The sequence below is a fragment of the Dicentrarchus labrax genome, unplaced genomic scaffold (assembly GCF_905237075.1).
Source record: "Dicentrarchus labrax unplaced genomic scaffold, dlabrax2021, whole genome shotgun sequence".
In the NCBI taxonomy this organism is placed as follows: domain Eukaryota; kingdom Metazoa; phylum Chordata; class Actinopteri; family Moronidae; genus Dicentrarchus; species Dicentrarchus labrax.
In genome coordinates, this window is record NW_026136705.1 from 12,933,901 (window position 1) to 12,953,985 (window position 20,085).

Consider the following 20,085-nt stretch of genomic DNA (forward strand, 5'->3'; position numbering starts at 1 on the left):
TTTCTGCCCACACTTATATTGGACGAAGATGCACATGTATGTTCTAAAAGCCAGTCACCCACAATCATCCTTTTCATTATCACCTTGCTGTGGTAAATTTGAATAGTCTGAAAAGAATAAAATGTGTGTAAAATAAAACTGTCCCTTTGATGGAGAGACACTTTACACTTTTTTTGACAAAGCTTTAATGTCAGCATTAAGTGCTGAGCTGCTGGCAGCTGGGAGCTGTTTATGCCCTTCTCTCCATTTGTTTCTTGGCTTTTTCTCCCACACATTATTAAATTAACATCTGTTGAAGTGTTTTTTGGAGCAGAAACGACTCCTGTTCTGTCACTCAGAGGAGATGGATCAATATCAAGATGTTTGGTTAAGAGCAGGGAAGGGAGAACTGTGCTTGATTGATGGCTGTAAACAGAGAGTTGCCGTGATACCAAGTAAAGTTTTGGAAGCTTGCGCAGTGCTGTTTCTAGCATTACCAACGGGTCCTCCACTGTATGAAAACCATCTGAAGTTTCAGATATGGACTAGCACTGGGTGTTACCTTGGATGAGCAACTAACAGGTTAATTAATTATCCAGTTAGACTTGAGAGAATGGTTTGTGCGGCAATTTAAGGATGACCATATAGCGATTCCTGTGTAGAATTAGTGAGAACGGCACAGTTGACAGCTGATCATTATAAGAGCAGAAGTTATGCACTCTAACAGCTATATCACTTTATATACTAGCTTGCAAGCTTGAGGAAGACCTGAAACAGACTAGAGGTATTGTTCTCATTGAGCATACGGACAGACAGCTGAGATGCTGCAAAAGTACTTTGACAGTTTTCTGTGGATGTGAAACTGGGTCACCATTAGAATTCATTGTAACTGCTCCGAATCCAAGCTGACCACTATGCTGCCCTCCATGTAGGAGCAAGCTACACTTTTTTTCAGAGACATATTTCAAGCCTACAGGGGGTGAGTGTTTGATACTAGATTCAACATGTCTGACTGATTCCTACAGACGCTGAGGAGGCCTGGAGGCTTAAGTGGCTACCAGTGTGATGCTTGATCAAAGAGTACAAACCAGGACCTCGAGAGGTACCTTTCAACTCTAGTCTTGAGCAGTGGTGTAGTGGTATTTGTAGAAATTGATGCTCGGATTAGATGCACTCGTCTAGCGGTCTACCGATATGGGATTTTAAATGGCCGATGCTGATATCTAGAAAACTTGGCTGACGATGACCGATATATAATAATGATGTCAAAACTAAGAAAAACAATGTACAATTCTATTCTATTCTTTAGGAAATTCAGGCATATGTTTACAGCAGGATGCTTGAAAGTTATATTAGAGCACTTGAAATCAACTTTTCCCAAAATTTACAAGAGCACTAACATTGTGTCTGAAGACATATTTTATTTATCTACCTCGTGAGCACCAACATTATCTCAATATGCCAAATAATCGGCCCTATTAATCGGCCGACCAATTAATTGGTCTATCAACACACTCGTCTACTCAATGTTTTAATAATCAACATTCCCTCAGTAGCAGCTAGTAATTAGGTCTCACAACATCCCTTTATCTGCAAACCTGCTGTAAAACAATTCCATTTATTTTGCAGCCTGAGTTGCCTCTGGTAGCGATAGGTGATACACAATCTTGAAAAGCAACATTTTGTTATTGCCTTTGTCACTAAAGCTGGGGTGTATGATTACATTTCTTATAGGACAACAGCTAAATTAGGAACAGTAATATGATATCGTTGTTGGCTCTCTAATCACTTGGGGTAATACTAACTTGCTGTACAGTAGATGTGATGTTCCTGAAAATGCAATGCTAGACTGTCTACCTTTAGCCAATATAAGGACAAATCTTATACTATGAAAGACCGGTCGGTGAAGGATTTATTTCATGTTCATAATACATAAATGCAAACAATTCAGCCTCCGTAATAACTGGCACTGTCCCTGCACCTATTTGTACCTGATTTTTCAGCTATTCTGCTCGAGTTGCTGTGTTCCTCATTGTGCTGAAGGAGGTGTGATGAAAGATAAGGCAGGGGGAACCTGCTGTAAACACTTGTGCGAATGGAGACAGACCTGATAACAGTAGAGAGCAGCAGTGAGGAAATTGGAAGCGGGGATAGTTACAAGGCCTAGAAAGCTTCAACACTCCAGAAATTACTGTTGCAGAGTGCAGAGGCTGTTTTCTGGATGATATAACATGCTTTAAAAAGCTTTAAAAGAGACGAATTGTTTTTCTGCTTGGCATGCTAATTCATAGTTTAGTGTGGGGTGGGGGTAAAGATGCCAAAAGGGAGGAGGTGCAGCCATGAGTCAGAGTAGGAAGAGAGAGGACAGGCATGAATGTGTAGAGAGGTGTTATAAAGAAGGTATGGTAATTAGCACCACGGGTGAAGCATCGTTAATCCTCGCCTAGTAATTAAAGCTCAAAGGTGTGATGCAGTGCCATGAGCACACTGCCCTACTGTGGAAAAGGCTCACAAAACAGTCACTTCCTCTCACAACAAATCCAACAGATTGAACCCTGCCATCTTGGGCCTGCAACCACAAATGCAATTACTGCAATCACAAATTAACACTTGTGATAAGGTCATGTCTTTTTTTTCACAAATCAGGCAAAATCTAACCATTTAGAGCAGAGAGTCATTGTTTCATGCCAAGATCATGACATCAAAATTACAGTGCTAGAAATGTATTCAAATAATAATACCCATTCCTTGATTATTATCCTTAGCCCTGAAGGACCGCCCACCACCCATCATCCGGCAGGGCCCATCCAACCAGACGCAGGCAGTGGGAGGTGTGGCCCTACTTAGGTGTCAGGCATCAGGGGACCCAGAGCCTACAGTCACCTGGCGAAAGAATGGGGCCAGTCTGCTTGGAAAGGACCCACGGTTTTCCCTGCTGGAGCATGGCAGTCTTCAGATCCAGAGTACCAGGGTGGGTTATGGTGGATTACCAAGATATGCATGTACATAGGACTTAGCCTGCACAATTGTACCTGTAGCATTACATGGCACAATGGCCTACTAGAATAAATTGAAGGTTAATTTCAGTGAATTGAAATTTGGGTCATAATTTTGATCATCAACTCAATTCCATATGATAATATTACAAATCTAGGTAAATCAAAGTAAATGCACTGCAACATTTTTAAAAGTGCTACAAAAGTCAGACAATCAGTGTTTTCAACCTGAATGTTCATTGCCGCATCAGAATGCTGCTGTGTTCCCAGCAATAAACATCCTATCTTACTGTTACAGATAGAAATGATGGCTAAAAACATAAAAATTATGAAGCTGTGATAAATAGGAATTATCTGTTCTGATTCTGGGTTAAACTGCATGATAACAAGTGTCCTGCTGAGGAACATAAAGATTATAAGGAACATAATCTTTAACCACCTTTTTGCTGTACCTGAAGTCTAAGTTTCACAGGATTATTTAGATATTATATATAAAAACAAAGGATTGTAAATCAATCTTTGAGAAAATGTTTCTCCTCAGCGCCATATCAGTTGAAGTTCCTTTACATGTGTGCCTGAAAATAAGCACATTATGCACACATTTCATGTTCTGCCTGCAAGTTATACAAGTACCCTGCAATGCATTTTCTTTAGTGGGAAGGGTTTCTAATTCTACATTTGTGTTTTATTATTTTGTCATTACAGCTATAAAAAAATCAACATCATTTTTCATACATAGATATACATTCAAACTTAACTAGTCTACAAGTTATTGTGTTAGTACATCACATCATATCCTATTGAATGTGACAGATGAAAGAGAAATTCTCTCATCTGCTGGCTGATGTCAGCTGAGTGTAATTCAAATGGACAAGTGCAGTCAGGTTGCTTTTAAAAGATGAATAGCGAGTATTGATTTTTATAAGTTGTTAAACGCTGCTATTTAGTCCGAATCTCTGAGGCAGCAGTTAGACTCAAGGACTCAAGGACAGGGACCTGTGAGAGAAGTCTAGAGGGGGTAATATAATGGAGGAACTGCAATATACAGTGTCCTGTCACAGTGTCAAAGTGCTCTTTCTGTGTCACTCTCTTTCTCTTCTACTCCCTCTCGAGAGATAACGTAGTCATCAGTGGCTCCTAAGGCATTGCCAATATAAAATAAATTGTCATATCACTTATATCCTGTGTCAGCACTGATGATGGTAATGTTGATGGCTCTGGGAATGGGGGATGACTATTATTGGAGGAAATCAATTAAGAAAATTAATGTAAGCTCTTAGTGGGCTCTTTTTTTTCATTGCCCGGTCTTAAAGTTTCTTCTCATCCACTCTCCGGCTTTTCTCGAGCCAAATGCAGGCCAGTGGAGGTTAATGCATTTTTACTGTACTACTAGCTGCGAACCTCCTTCAAAAGCCCACACTGACGTAAGAGCTTGTAGAAACCATCTGGGATCAGAGTTACAGAGGCTATTGGATTCAGTCTAATACAGCATCAGAGCACAGCCTGAAAGCTGTATCATTTGTGATTTGGATGAACAGAAAAAAAAATCTTTTTCAGACATCTTCACCTAACTCTTTCGATTTTAGTGCTAAATTTGGTTTCTTTTACAACTCTGAGCCTCAGTCTAATTGTTAAAGTCATCATGCTGCTGATTAAAAGGGATCATGTTTGAACCTTAAAGATAATATCATTCTCTGTCTTCCTTAGCTGTCTGACTTGGGGTTGTACACCTGTGTTGCTACCAGCTCCAGTGGAGAAACCTCCTGGAGTGCCTACTTGGATGTCAGAGGTCTGCTGCAGTAGAAATAACTCATGAAAAATTTACAAAATTTTATGCATATCAAGCATAACTTTGCCTAATATGCTTTGCTTTTGCAGGTATTAATTTTGTGCCTCTGCGTTTCAGATTCCACTGACCTCGAAGACTTCATGTCTCACAACGCAACAGCCCTCCCAGGGCCGCCCTCCAAGCCAGAGGTCACGGATGTTACCAAGAGCAGTATCTCGTTGTCATGGGAACCAGGGCCAGAGGCGGGCTCCCCAGTGTCCTCCTATGTCATTGAGGCCTTTGGGTATGTCTGTGACCTATGGCCTCAAGCTGCATTTAGTGACCCCCAACTTTCATGGCAGTAACAGATGTGGGGTGGTTCTGTGTGCAGTTCAATTAAGCTAAGACAGTTTCAAGCAGAATATTATGGGTGACTTATCTCTTACAGTTTTACAATCCATTTTACAAGAGTGAAAAATGTTCTGCTATTTAAATTTGAATGCCAATTATTTGGCAAATAAATTCTCAGTTCAAGCAGAAAATGATTGGCTCATGATAATTAGCTTTTTCCCCCTTAACAAATAGTTGACTTGAGACTAAAAGAAAGGACTACAAAGACAAAAATTATTTTTATTCTGATAATTACTTTTGTTGATGACAGGAAGTATTCAAAAGATTTCACGAGTGAGCATGGAATGGCTGTATGACATGTGATTTTTTTTTCTCCTAGTCTGTAGGAGCATGACCCACCAGTGTTGCCCCAGATAAACTGTCCAGGTTACTCCTATAGTGATGAAAAGGTTCTTCCTAATTAATTAGATTAATCGTGCTTTTTCTACAGTCAGTCAGTGAGTAACAGCTGGCAGACAGTGGCAGACCACGTGAAGACCACCGAGTTCACGGTCAAAGACCTACGACCCAATACTGTCTACCTGTTCATCATCAGGGCAGTCAATGCTCAAGGGCTCGGGGACCCCAGCCCCATGTCTGAGCCTGTCCGGACTCAAGGTACAGAAATAAGAATGGATTGTAATAAATACTTAGCAATAAGCATCACTATTCCACTCTACATGCCTGCTTTTCTTTCTCTCTCTCAGACATTAGTCCCACAGCGCAGGGAGTGGACCATCGTCGCGTGCAGAAGGAGTTGGGGGATGTGGTGGTTAGCATGCATAACCCCGTGGTCCTTAGCTCCACTTCAGTGCAGGTCACCTGGACTGTGAGTACTTATAACATTTGACAGTGGTTTATTTTTTTAACTTCAGAGTAAAAAACAAATCTTGTCTAAGCTTGTTTAAGAACTCTACACTTGGCATGCCACTATGGTTTGGATCTGTTGGCGCACACACAGATTAAACAGTGGGATTCATAGTCTGAACAGCTGGTGCTCCATCAATTTAGAATGCTTTGAGGTGATGCAAGAATCAAGACTAATGTTTCTATTCGGGACAAATACATCACCATTAGGTGCTACATGTGTCACTTCTGGAGGCAGTTTGCAGTCAGCCCTTTATCTGGGAAATGTTATTTCTGTCTGCTGGCAAGGTGTCCCGACAGCCTGCTGTAGGTTAATGACACACCTAGGATGGGCTTACACTAGTCTGCTATTTCATGCTTGTCAGTACGACAAGCATGCACTGTAATGCTGCTTGCAGACTGACACAGTGACAGGATAAACCTGTGTTTTTGTGGTCGATCTGAATGGGTCTGTGGATATTCGACCAGGCTCCATTTTTGGGAAGCAATGGTTTTTATTAAAGTGGTTTGTGTGCACTGTTGGATTTGGTCTTAAGTCTTTGTTGCCCTGTGCATGTCCTGTGGGAACAACAACTTTAATTGGACAGTCTGTTATAGAGCTTAATGTTAGGTGAGAAAATAGAGATGCTCAAGTGTCACTCCCCTAGTTGCCTAATTAAAACCATAACCGTCATCCAAAACTTCATCTTCAACCAAAACCTAATCCTGACCCATCCACTTAATATGTCCAAACTACTTATCAGACTTAGTTCACTTGGTGGGTTCTGTGGACATCTGCAATCTTCATAGCTGTGCTGAAAAAGCACACTTTCTTAAGAGACTCATCTATATGCGACATCGGAAGTGTTCACAGTACGAACTGTGAGAACTCTCACACTGAAATCACCACATTCTTGTGTTTATAAGGCTTTTAGATCCACCAATCATTTTGTCAAAGACACACAGACTAGGCTACAGAGAGAGAGAGAGAAAAGAGATCCATCCTAATATATTTGGACTGTTCTGATGATAAACAGCTGCTTTATATCACTTGTAAAAGCCTTTTCTTGCTTCTTCCCTTGTTAACAAGCCATTACTATGAGTTGTATCTGTTACATATTTTACTCTTCCCCTAAGAGGCACCAGCAAAAATGAAAAAGAAAAGAAAAGGAAAAAAATCTGTGTGTTTTGATCCAGTATTTTGAGTCCTAAATCTGCTGAACGTCTCTGACTCAGGGGTACTGTTCAGATTTGACAAATACAATGCAGCACTTCTGGTGTGGTTTCATGCTTCTCCACTGCTAATTAAAGTGTACGATTAACTAAGCGTGCATTGTCACTGACAGAGGACACAAACTGAATGCTGATCCACTGCTCCAAAGCAGTTTACACACAGATGTGTGACACCTCCCACATCATTACCATACAGCATGTCTTCATCCCACTCTCTCTCCTTCTCCTCTTCTCTCAGGTGGAGAATCCATCCCAGTTTATTCAGGGCTACCGTGTTCTGTTCCGGCAGACATCAGGTCTACCCTCCCCAGGGCCATGGCAGATACAGGACTTGAAGGTTGCCTCAGAGAGGGACATAACTCTCTCTGATCTGAAGAAAGGCATCGTCTATGAGATTAAAGTGCGACCATACTTCAATGAGTTCCAGGGTGCAGACAGTGAATCCATGACAGCACGCACCATGGAAGAAGGTAAGCAACAAATTAATTCACATTCACAAATTAATTCACAATTCACATTTTTTCCAACAAAAAAATCAATTTCTCTGCTGACTTTATGTTGCAGGAAATGTAAGATTTAGTTACTTATGCATGAGCAGATGCTCTTGTGTAAATGATTCTTCCTACTTTTATATTTAGTTGTTGCTAGTAATGGCTTCATGGCTAGATAGTAATGGATAATGGCATTTCAAGTACACCCACCCACACACGCATACTGCTGCAGTGCCAAGTCCCCTGTGTGTGAAAACAGGTCTCCCAGACAGCACAGTGGGGGTCTTTGACAACCCTGGGCCTCTGTGGGTTGGTGGGCAAAGAGGGAGGGCAGAAACTGTCTCTTTTGACAGAAGCTCAACTCTCTCTCTGCTCCTTTATGGACCCCTGCTGCCATGTCTCAGTCGCAAACCAAGACCAGACCTGTGTAATATGACCCCCCTTTACCATCAAACACACACAGTCTCAATGACCAGTGAGCTTTATTGGTGGTAACACTTGTTGGTGTCCTCCTGTCGTGCAGGTCAATTGATCAACTGTTTGTGGCACAGATGTGTGTAACATAAACATTATTTGTTGCATGCTTTATTTGAACAATAAATGAACAGTGTGCAGTATAACTCCATAAATTAACTATACCCTAACCCTTAACCCTTTTTCACAGAGTGAAAGGATATCATTATCGCCAATATCTCCAAATGAATGTCCATAAATCTGAAAAATTATAACTCCAGAATCATCACATTTTTAAGTACCAGTGATAGTTATTTGTACATACAGTACATGGGTACACTGGAAAAATGCCTCCTTGCTCATTGCAAATTTGGCAGACCTCTTATCTGTATTGGCTACATAATTAATAATCATCAAAGTTCACTCTTTCTTCTCTTATAAATAGTGGTTCAATAATCCCAACTCAAGGTCCACTTACTAGTTTTTTTCTAGAAGTCCTAACTTGCTTGAAAACGAAAGGGCAATTCAGGCACTCCAAAAAAGAGCAGTGAGTATGGAGAAATCATATTAAAAGGCCTTTATTGTAATGGCCAAATCATTAAAAAAGCCGACATGTTTCCAGGTCTTCGTCAGGACTTTAAATGTCCTTACTTGCTTCGTCCAAAAGTCCTAAAAGGGCTCTCATAGTAACAAATGCACCTCCATCGCAACTGAGCCATCCACTGATGAGGACCTTGTGATAGCAAACTATTCTTTCCAAGGTCAAGTAAAAAATGTGCATGCTTAATTCAAAAAAGTTGTGTTTTGCCTGTAGGCTGTGCAGGGGGACCTCTTCATGTAGTTGTATTCAATTGCTGCTGCATCAGCTGGACTGTGTGGAACACTGGTTGTACTGGGAGCAAGTCAGGCTGAGGCCATTAAGGCATCTTCACCCCAGTAGGAGGAAAAGGAGGGGCTATGAACAGGGTATACAGCTGGTGGAGAAACTCACCTCACTGTAGCCCAATTAAAATGGCCACACAGGATCACTAGGTCTTTGCGGACTGATGCACATGCTCTCGTTAGTTGGATCCTGGAAACAAGGCATCATGGTAGAAGAAAAATTGGCTTGATCTACCGATACTATAGAACCCGGAAATGTGCTGATCTGCAGAATTATGAGGAAAAAAACACTTGATATCCATCAAAAGCAGGTTGGGAATGTGACACTGCCTTTGTGAAACCCTAGCAGAGGGCGTCTTTGGGGCCTCAGAGGTCAAAACAGCTGATGTCTCCCAGTACATACAGGGGAAAATTGTGTATTAAGATTGATGATCCTCACAACCATTTGATGAGTTGTTGGTAAGAGTAATGTGGCCAGAGGCGGTAGGCACCGTCATCACTGTTATCCATAGGATCCTAAGGCTTCCCACCACTGCTGGTGGCAAATCAAAAGAAATGCTATGGTGTGCTAAAGTCCCAGGCAGGTATAGCTGTTAAGATGATATACTGATATTATGAGACCAGGGCAGGAGGGTCAGTGAAGAGAAAAGACAAGGCCATCCTATATTGAATAGAGCTCCCTGAGCGTAATAAAAAGGGTTCATTTTACATTACACCTGTGTTATGCAAGGGCAGGTATGTTGACATAGAAATGTTTACTAATTCATGAATTAATTAGCTTAATTGATGCGCTAATTTCCATAACAGGTTCTGTTTACCACTTTATATCCTGTATAGCAGGACATTAAGCAGCTTAAGTGCCTTTTGTTTAATTGCACAGCTGTGAGTAAAAACTGAAATGTTCTCTCAGACATTGGAGGCATTAATTGCTTTAAATTACTCTCTAGCTACTGTGGTCATCAGTCGTAATATCAGTATTAGTCACATTATTAAGAGCATACTCTTTGACCCTTTCTGCTGTTATGGCCATGTATTGTAATGTTATCCTGAGTCATTACTTGTATTGTAGCCATTATTCATCCTCAGGGATTGTTCTTATCCATATGGAAATTGCAGAAGTACACTTAATGGTTCCTGTCTTCTCCTGATGTAAACCTTTGACTGACTGGGCAAGCTCAGTTTGCTGGAACAGCACAACTCAGTTGACATTTGGAAAACTTGAGTGTACTTGCTCATTGCTGCACTCACATTAGCTAACCAAAAAAGCTAATAATAAATATTTATTATAATTTTAATAAAATCTACTGTTTGCCGCAATCGTACGGTGAACTATGTAAAACTGAATGCATATTTTAGTGGTCACTTTACAAGCTTTCTGTCAGTCTCATCCCCCATTTTGCTGCCCTCCTATTTGTTTATTATTATTGTTAATTCTACTCATTTCCACATACACTATGTAACGTTGGCTGATATTATACAAATGGTTAACCATTTTAAGGAAAAACCAACTCAAACCTCCTAGTCTCTGGAGCCCATTGTCCAATATGGGTTCAATTGATTCACATCATTTTCATGCTCATCAAACCATTCAGTGACCCCTCATTTCCTGTATGAATCTATGATCTCTATTTGTCATGTTTCTCCACTCATTTATTCAGGTTTTTCCTGAATTTGTCACCTGACTGCATGCTTACAGCTGTTTTTTTGGAATTGTAGAAAGCAACTAGCCTAAGAAGAGGTAATCAGGATGTAACTGTCTTGTCCATTTACTGCTTTCTTGCTAGAACATCCTGTTTGTTTGATTTATATTTGACAAAAGGAACTAAAGAGCATCTGGAATAATGAAGTACATTATAACCATAAATTAATGAGATTTTCGACAGCCAGTTCTGAAATTAGGTCGTATTATCACTGCCTTTTCATCTTTTTTTCTTTTTGGAAAGATATTCAAAAAACTGGTAGGTAGATAGTAGGTAGATAGCTTTTGGCCCAGGCCCATGGATTTATTATTCTGTGTTCATGTGTCCAACATCTGGATGTTGGAGTTCGGCTACTGAACAGCTTTGTTTTTTCAGAAAAACCAAAAGATGAATGATAAATAAACTGTTCCTGGCTGAAGTTGTGTTAGCTTGTGGCGGTTTCCGCTCCATTGGATGTTTTTGTTTGTCTGTTTTTCCCTCAAACAGATTTATGATTATGATTTGATTTTGTGAAATTTGGCCTACAAAGGTGATGGCTTGCCTTAGAAATTATGAGCCAGAGAGCCACATAGAAAGTCTTGTTATTTTCACCATGTTGTTGTTCCAAATGATTTGTAAAGGTTGACTTCCCTCCTCTACTGTCCATGTTTGTTTTAAGAGTTACGATTATTTGCGTCCATGCCAGATGGTATCTCAGCATAAATATATAGTAAGTGTAGGATAATTTCTTTGGCTGGCCTGTCATTTCGCTTTCTGAACTGTAGAATCATCACTGTATTGTGATAGTACATCTGTGTGAGTTGATTTAACAGTAATTACTTTAGAAAGTCAATACAATCCAAATGGCTGAATATAGATATCCTCAAACTGGGTTGAATCAATTTGTTACAGTAAATGTAATAGAAAAAAAATTGTATCTCATATGGCAGATTTAGTTCCTTTGTACTGCCAGGCTGTCAAATATGTAGCTGGCATGCCATATCTGTTTAGAACCTCTCTTTTAAGCACAAGTTAAATCATTCAGGGAAGTTTGTTTCATCTTTCCAACTCAAAAAATCTATTGTTTTGCCTTTTTTTTTTTTACTTTAAGAGTTAACTGAGCCAGATGTTGAGAGCTTTCCAGATGTCCGAGGACTGGTACAGACAGTTGTCATTATTCTCCTGATATGTCCTGGCTTTATTACTCTGATCTACAAATACAAGCACTCCTTGCTGTTGACTCACTGAGACACTGTGCACATGTTCATTGCATTTCTCTCCAGCCATTCACAGAACCAGTCCCATCTGGAGAATTTAAGTCACAGTAACCATGTTGCTCTCTGGCCAGGTGGCAAAACAAAACAATCCCATCATGGCCCACCTGCTTTGGCTTCTCTGCACTCCTGTGGCATTTAGTGCCTTGCTTACATTACACTGCAGATAGCATTATTATTTTGTGGCTCCTTAATTGGGTTCAGAGTAGTTATTTCATCCACTCAGTCAGAACGTAATGATAGTTTTAATGGGAATCGTGAGAAAATATGTGTCCAGAGCGGTCCGTTCAGGGAGGGATGATGATTTGCTCAGTTGCATAGACATGGTGTTTGCCTCCTGCTGTCTGCAGTCTCTTTAAATCACCGATCTGTCCATGCGGGTTATCAGGCCAGTTTGTTACATTTAAAATGTCCCATTAAAGAGCAACTTTGAATTTGGCACTGTGAAGCATAGCGCCACATTTCTGTTGACAAACCATCTCAACATCCTCATTACAGGACATGGACATTGACGATTTTCATTCAGATAAGATATGCAGAATTGAATACAGCTACTTTGGAAGCATTTATGTGTGGCCTTAATGGTTCTAATCCATTATGGAAGTTATGTTAGCTACTGGTCTCAGCCAATTTTCTTGGCAGAGGAAATACCACTCATATCTAAACTTGTGCGTCTGCTTGGAATGGTTATCATTTGTGCAATTAGTAAAGCACAATTTGGACCTCCAGTGCTTTATGTGTATAACTTATGATGCCAGTAAAATAATAGAATCTTAAACTCAGTATAATGGAAGAATGGTGTATTTTTTAGGTCCCAGTGCTTCCCAATTATACAAAAAAAATCCTACCATTAAGTTTGGAATTTGAGATGAAGTGCTCTGGTAGCCATCTGCCACACTGGCTTAGAAAATACCTTGTTGTATGGCTTGCTGTATGAATATGAATTGAGGTAGTGGGTGAGACAAATCCGTCTTTGACATGATAAAGAAAACAGGAGACACTCACTTTTCTGTTAAAAAAAACCCAACAATATGCTAAATAATTGTATTCTTTGTTCTTATGTATTTCTTTTGTTTCTTTAATATTTCCACCCCACACCAACCCCATCAGCACCCGGTGCGCCTCCGCAGCAAGTGACAGTGTTGACAGTAGGGAGCCATAACAGCACATCCATCAGTGTGTCATGGGACCCTCCTCCCTCCGACGAACAGAACGGCATCATCCAGGAGTACAAGGTAGGATCCAACTCTGCACCAAACTGAATATTTTAGTTACGTACTGTACAACCATACAATGAACTCTCTCTGGCGTGTCTGTCTTTGTCAGATCTGGTGTTTGGCCAACGAAACCCGCTTTCATGTCAATAAGTCTGTGGACGCAACCATCCGTTCAGTGGTAGTCGGGGGGCTGCAGGCTGGAGTGCAGTACCGCGTGGAGGTGGCTGCAGGCACCAGCGCAGGGGTGGGGGTCAAGAGCAAACCCCAGCTCATCATTTTGGGTAATCCACTCACACACACACCAAACCTGGAGTCAAATGAAATGACCTCATAATGGGGGACCTAGGTCTCCATCACAGATTGGGGGGTCTGAAAAATGATTTATCAATTTATTGCACTTGAAGAAAGAAGATTGCGCTTTACAACGCAGACGTCTACTGAGAAATCAATAGCGTTTCATTAAGTGTAGTGTCTGGTAACACTGTGCCAAGTACTGTTAGCCATATCAATAATCCTCTTCAATATGTGGGCAGCTGGCGCTAACAAAGTAGACAGTGTTTTTGTAGGAGCTTATCAGACTATCACATCTTATCAAATAGCTAAAGGATGCCCAGAGTATATAAGCCCAGAATCAATATCGAAACCCAGGCCAGATGCTCTTCATCTGTGACTTTTGACTGATATATAATAACACCCTTAACGCGCAGGGAAAGGGAAACACAGGCCTGTGGACCAAAGCTTAATGATGGGGGGGGGTTGGGGGGTTCCTGCTGGAGACTGTGAATCTAATTTCACAGCACAGTACCCGCAACAGAAAATCAAACTCTGTCAGAGCTGCTCTGTCAATCTCGTGTCTTGCAGCTCAAGTTGATAAGTGCACTGCTGAATTGATTTACTCTGCCTACATATTGGATGCACTGATGCTGTTTTTTTCTGTGTTTTTTTGTTTTTTTTTTGCTTTTACCACAGTTGCCCCCTCATCTTTTAGCTGTTCCTGTGGTCCAAGTGTCCCAATGTTTGATATATGCTGTGTTGGTTTTCTTTTTCAATATGCATACCTGAACAATGGATATTTAGCTTTTACTGAAAGTATTTTGTTTCCTTAATTTGAGTTACTAATACACACAATTAGACAAATAATACTGGTAATTGTTTTGTTTGCTTGTTTTTCATTCACATTTCCCTCTTCTGTGAGATATCTATTAATTTTTGTGTATTTTTTGGTTCACATTTGAGACATGTTTCAACTACAATGGAAATGGAATAGATCTTTTGGCTTCATTTCATTTTCATCCCAAATGATTTCCATGTACAGCAAGTATTGAAATATAATAATTTGTCCATTCACTTGTAGTTAAATTGACATTCAAGCATTTATTTGTCTCTTTCCTGTGTGTGTGCGGTGCCCCCAGGTGCAGAACTGAGGGATATAATGACGGGATCAGAGGGCAACAATAGCATCTCAGACGTAGTGAAGCAGCCGGCCTTCATTGCTGGTCTGGGAGGGGCCTGCTGGATTGTCCTCATGGGCTTCAGTGCCTGGCTGTACTGGAGGAGAAAAAAAAGGAAGGGACTCAGCAACTATGCAGGTAAAAAAATCAATTTACATGGTTCTGCATCAACACGGAATCTCAAAGCACACTAGGTCTCTCTCTTGGATGAAAGCTGATGTCATCACACATGCGACTCCATTTGAGCTGGCTAAAATGCAGAACAAAGGAAATATATTCAGCACAGATGGAAATAGGCCCTATTGACTTTAATTCACTGTGCACTGATGTGCATCAACTGTGCTGAGTTCCATCAGCACCGCACCTCAACACTCTAATACATTCATGCAAGATAAGTAATTTAACATCCCCTTCCATTATCAGACCATGGCTGGTGTTGTTTGCACATTAACACGAGGCGCGTCTAGGTTTACGTATGAAATATTCTTATCCCTCTGTGAGTCAAGCATATAGCTGTGTGTGTGTGTGGGTGTGTGTGTGTTCCATTATCATAATGTGTACTGCAGCTTTCAATGCAGTGACTTGGGGAGAGAGTGCTGTGATTTCCTAATTCAATAGGGATTTACATGATTGAGTGCTGCTTCTCTGATCCTTTCTCGCAAAACAAATTGTGGAGTTTAATTCCAAAACACCACATGTCCATTAAAAAAAAAATACAGCAAATTTTTACAGGATTGGTTAAGATACAAATAATTCTACAACTAAATGTTAAATATCATTGTGCAAACTTAATTTATTATTACAGTAATGTTAAACACCTAATAGCAGAATTAATTGTTTTTTGTTCTGTTCTGAGGTGAATCATTTGCCAAATAATAACCCCTCCATGCTCCAATTTGTATTTTGGAAGAAATAATTAAATAGAATGATGCAGATGCCCCCCAGGGCAAAATGGGTCAAATGTCTCACCTTCATTTGAACTGTATCCCTCAGGGCAATCAGTGTAATTCAGAAAATGCTGAAATGCAAGTGGTTAGATGCATTACCGCCCTGAGTTTCATTAAAATGTGATCAGTGCTGACATACCACAGGTGATAAATGAACAAAGCAAAGATTAAAGCACCCGATCCATATTTCCACACCCTTCTACACCCACATTTCATTAATGTTTTTTTGTTTCATATGATTGCATCTTTTTGATTTTAATACGTATGATTCATGACAGTCTTATCTACCTTCTAAACACTCTCCCTGTCTTTTGAATTCCAGTCCAGTCCTTCACCTTTACTCGTGCAGGTATGTTTAGTTGCCTAAATTCTTGACAGCAATAATGTGTTAGTCATTTAAATGGATGGTGGAACTGTACATTTTGACACAAAATAATTTTAGTTTAATGCGTTTTCTCTCTGTCCTCCCTCTTTTCTCTACAAGTTACATTCCAAAGAGACAGAGGCCTAATCAGAAATGGAAGGTGAGAATTTAATTTAACTTATAAAAGCCAAGAAACCCTACCGTAGAGCTTTACCACTGACATTTCACACACGAGTGCCACGCAATGTGATGTGTGGTCTGCCTTCTCAATGAGAAGAGCCCATTGTAATACCTATAATGAAGTGTTCTTTTCATGATGAATGCGATTTGCATACATGTTCTTATTTCCCACCCTGCTTGCTCATATCAGTTTATGATTTGCACTGATGTACACTTGATGAAATCATTAATCACTCCTTTGAAGTGAGGGCTACCAATTAATGTAGGTGGGCCGCTGTTTTGTTCCCTGGCTCTTGCACAGTTCATCTGTGGTTGTTGGCAGAGCGGGAGGTCGTGGGAGGAGGGGAGAGGTGATGAATGTGCTGTTTAAAAAGCTTGGCGAACAGTACGCTGTGATGGGTCGTGTGTGGGGATAGAACAACAAAGTGTTGGACCTTGAGACTACACTCGGTCGCCATGAGAATTTTACGGCCTGATCAGAATGCCCAAAGTGAAGCCTCCCTTTGTTTCCCCTGAATATCAAAGCGTACTGAAACAACACGAGAAGGGGACATATTTGCCTTGCAGAAAGCGAAAGAATGAAGGTCCTCTTCTTCTCCTTCACTCCCTCTTTCCTTTTTGTCACACCTAAGCAAGCAGATAAGCCCAGAGCTAGAGCAAATGTTGCAAATAATGGACTAAAAATAAACAGTTTCTTGCCTAACCCCTTTGTGTGCACGTGAGTGCTTCTTCCCACTGTATACTCACACATGTGCTATTGTGTTGGTGTTGGCATGTGCTTCTAAATAAATGTATGTAAATGTATGTATATGCGTGTGTATTTTAAAATGGAAATTATTGACGTAATTGTTTGAACACCTTTGAGCTATCACCAAGTCAGCTGTGAACAATTCCCTTGACACTTGGTGAATCAGCCTCAGTGGAAAATTCACTGTTTAGCTGCACATTAACTAAACATATGCAAACAGGATACAAGAAGCATGTGAATGTTGTGCCATTTTTACAGCAGCTGATACGAAGTGGTTGTAAATTGTCTTTGTTTCTCCCTGAATTGCTGCCCACAACTTTCCTACCTTGAAGTCAAAGCCTGTATTCATGACCGTTGTATTTCACTAAGACAAAATGACACGGTAGCTTCCCTAAACCACCTAATGGGCTTTTGCTGTCTCTGTTGCTATGGAGACAGTGCACCAGTGTAGCTGATCTGCCAGAGGCTGTCCATGATTCTCAATTTAAAATGTAAATTTCTGTTGTGCTAAGGCTCTAAAGTGGATTTAGTGTGTATTTAGGCCTGCCTTGTATCTCCGGGGAGAGTAAGGGGTGGTGGAGTTAAGGGGAGGCAGAAGTCTGATTTATAGACTTGCCATTTTATGTCTCTCTGTTGTTTATTGTCGCCTGTGCACTGGGCTGCTCCACAGGCGAGAATATGCTGAATGAGTTTTCACATCAATTTGTTGTTGATGCAGCAGGAAGAAAATGAGCAATACTGTTACGGTGCGGCCCGGATACTTAACTATGTCACCAGTTCTCTGTCTTACCCCATCTCTCCTCTGTTTGTCTCTCTACAAACACCCCCTCGCAGCCGTCCGGGGCTGTTGAAAGCGGGTGACCCAGGCCTCCCCTGGCTGGCTGACTCCTGGCCCTCTACAAGCCTCCCAGCTAACGGGGGCTTGGGGAGTCCGAAGGGCAGCAGCAACTTTGGCCGAGGAGGTAAGAAACATAAACAGACTGGGGCAATGGAAAATACAGTTCTAGCAATGCCCGGTCAGACAGTTTTGATGTTCATCCATTGGGAAGCTCAGTGACAGGACATCACACATAAGCAGGCACACACAAATAAACACACACACGCAAATTAAAAGAGCCTTTGAGGGCAATCCTTTACTAATGTGATTTGACAAGCCTGATATTTGGCTTAAGTTTGTGCTGTTTGCATATTCTTTTTGCCTCTCATTCTCTCTCATGTCCTGCCAATTGTGCAGTTTTCGACGTTGTATGAGATAGATAGTTTTGATAGATGTGTTTGTATTGTGTATTTGTGTGTTTGCATGTCCTCTCAGCCCATTGGAACAATGGTGAGCTGCAGGCTTTATGTGTGCAAGACAGTAGAGCTGAAGGTTAGCGCTGTTTGAATATCCCTTTTGTGAACACTCACCGGGCTCCCACAGTGTGTTGCATGCTAATTATGGTTGTAGATAATCACTTTCATTTATATCAAGTCCATTTGAGACCTGTATTTAACTAATACAGAGTGCCAGAGCAGCAGGGAGTGTTAATGACCTTAAAGATCGTTAACTTCATGTCAACTTATCTCTCCATGATCCCTTTTCCCTTTCCCTTCTCATTCTGTCACCCTTCTCTTTTGTCTCAGATGTTTTACCATCCGCAGCGGTGGAGAAGACGGGCACCATGCTGTCTGATGGTGCCATCTACAGCAGTATTGACTTCATGGGGAAGGCAGGCTATAGCAGCCCAGCACGAGGCAGTCAGCCCACCCCCTATGCCACCACTCAGATACTCCAGTCCAACAGCTTCCACGAGCTGGCTGTGGACAGGCCAGATCCCCGCTGGAAGGCTTCTCTCCAAGCCCAGCAGGAAATAGCAAACCTGGGCTACTCGCTAACTGACAGACGCCCTGGCAGTGGTACGAGCCATGATAAAGACAGAGCTCAATTCTGTGTTGTTTTTTGTTTGTTTGTGGTGTGATGTTTGCGCTCTTATGTATTTATCTTGGGTATCTGTGGACATTTTGCCATAACATTCCAGAAAGTAGTTTTATTTTGCTGGGAAGATTTACTACAAACTCCAGGGAAAGAGAAAAATGAAAAGGAGGGAATGTATTAACTTAGAATGAACCCTTAGGATAATGTTCTTAATTACGCTTCTGTCTTCATCAGAATTCTACCCTGAGAGCTTATCTAGCCCAGAAATGTCACACAATCATGACGCATTTCTTTGGGTTAACTTGATTAGTGATGGCGGAAAATCCCCCAGTGTTCTGAATTATTTATTCAGTGTATATACATTTAGTAGAGTCATGGAGGCATTTCTGTCTGTACTTTCCATAGTCTTGCACAATAGGCTGTGTGCTAGAGCTAAATGTCAGACTTAACCGAGATAAAGAAGAACAAGTGCAGAAGCTGTATGGTAGCAACTTAAAGTGGTTCGCTGCAGGTTTTGATGCCTCTTTAAGAAATGTCAACATTTGGAAAAAGTCCTAATGCGCTGTCAGCACACAAAAAGGAGAAATAATGAACACTGGGTGGGAGACAGGCTTGAAAAAGTTCAGATAGCAGAGACAGATAGAAGATAGCTTTCAAGGCAGTGCTGTGTGTGAATTCAGTGTAGAATAATGTCTGTGTGTAGAGCGTGCAGGGATTTTTTAGTGCTGTATAGAGTCGACTGAACTCCCTTCCCTCTTTACCTACCCCCAGGTGCAAAGGTTGGGAAGAAAAAGAAGGTGAAGGGTGGAACAAAGGGCTCTAAATCAAATGGGACATGTTGGGCTAACATGCCCCTGCCTCCACCACCGATGCACCCTCTCCCTGGTACCGAGGTTGAACTTGACCGTTACCCCCAGGAAAACCACGTAGGAGGGTAAGATACGTTCATATCTCATCAATCTCGGCCCTGGAACAGATGCACACAAACACAAAAACACACGTCGACAGAAGAAACACATGCAAACACAGAGGTCACAATATCCTGCACCTGTGCCCAGAGTGTGTGTGTGTGTTATTTTTCATCAGAGTGTTTTAACAAGAGCTTTACACAGTTCACATAATGCTGAAATAGACCTTAAGCTGCCTATTTTCTTAACATAAATAGGTTTTCTAATAACTTGCCAGCCAATTTAGACTACAATAGTCAGTTTGGGCAGACTTCAAGATCTTAAGATAGCGACCAATTGAAAGTGGTGAGAATATCTGTGTATA

The 20,085-nt window shown here is 41.1% G+C and overlaps 1 protein-coding gene across 2 annotated transcripts in view; it reads left to right on the forward strand.

Moving 5' to 3' along the window:
- Positions 1–20,085, forward strand: part of LOC127364442 (roundabout homolog 2-like) — a 78,077-nt gene that overhangs the window by 52,056 nt on the left and 5,936 nt on the right. For both annotated transcript variants that reach the window (XM_051401998.1, XM_051401999.1), the window contains 14 exons: positions 2,745–2,950; positions 4,683–4,764; positions 4,882–5,047; positions 5,585–5,751; positions 5,841–5,962; positions 7,451–7,682; positions 13,102–13,226; positions 13,318–13,489; positions 14,621–14,797; positions 15,929–15,955; positions 16,091–16,130; positions 17,733–17,860; positions 18,522–18,794; positions 19,585–19,747. In XM_051401998.1, coding sequence (XP_051257958.1) covers positions 2,745–2,950; positions 4,683–4,764; positions 4,882–5,047; positions 5,585–5,751; positions 5,841–5,962; positions 7,451–7,682; positions 13,102–13,226; positions 13,318–13,489; positions 14,621–14,797; positions 15,929–15,955; positions 16,091–16,130; positions 17,733–17,860; positions 18,522–18,794; positions 19,585–19,747 — 2,080 coding nt within the window. The remainder of the gene's footprint in view (positions 1–2,744; positions 2,951–4,682; positions 4,765–4,881; positions 5,048–5,584; positions 5,752–5,840; positions 5,963–7,450; positions 7,683–13,101; positions 13,227–13,317; positions 13,490–14,620; positions 14,798–15,928; positions 15,956–16,090; positions 16,131–17,732; positions 17,861–18,521; positions 18,795–19,584; positions 19,748–20,085) is intronic.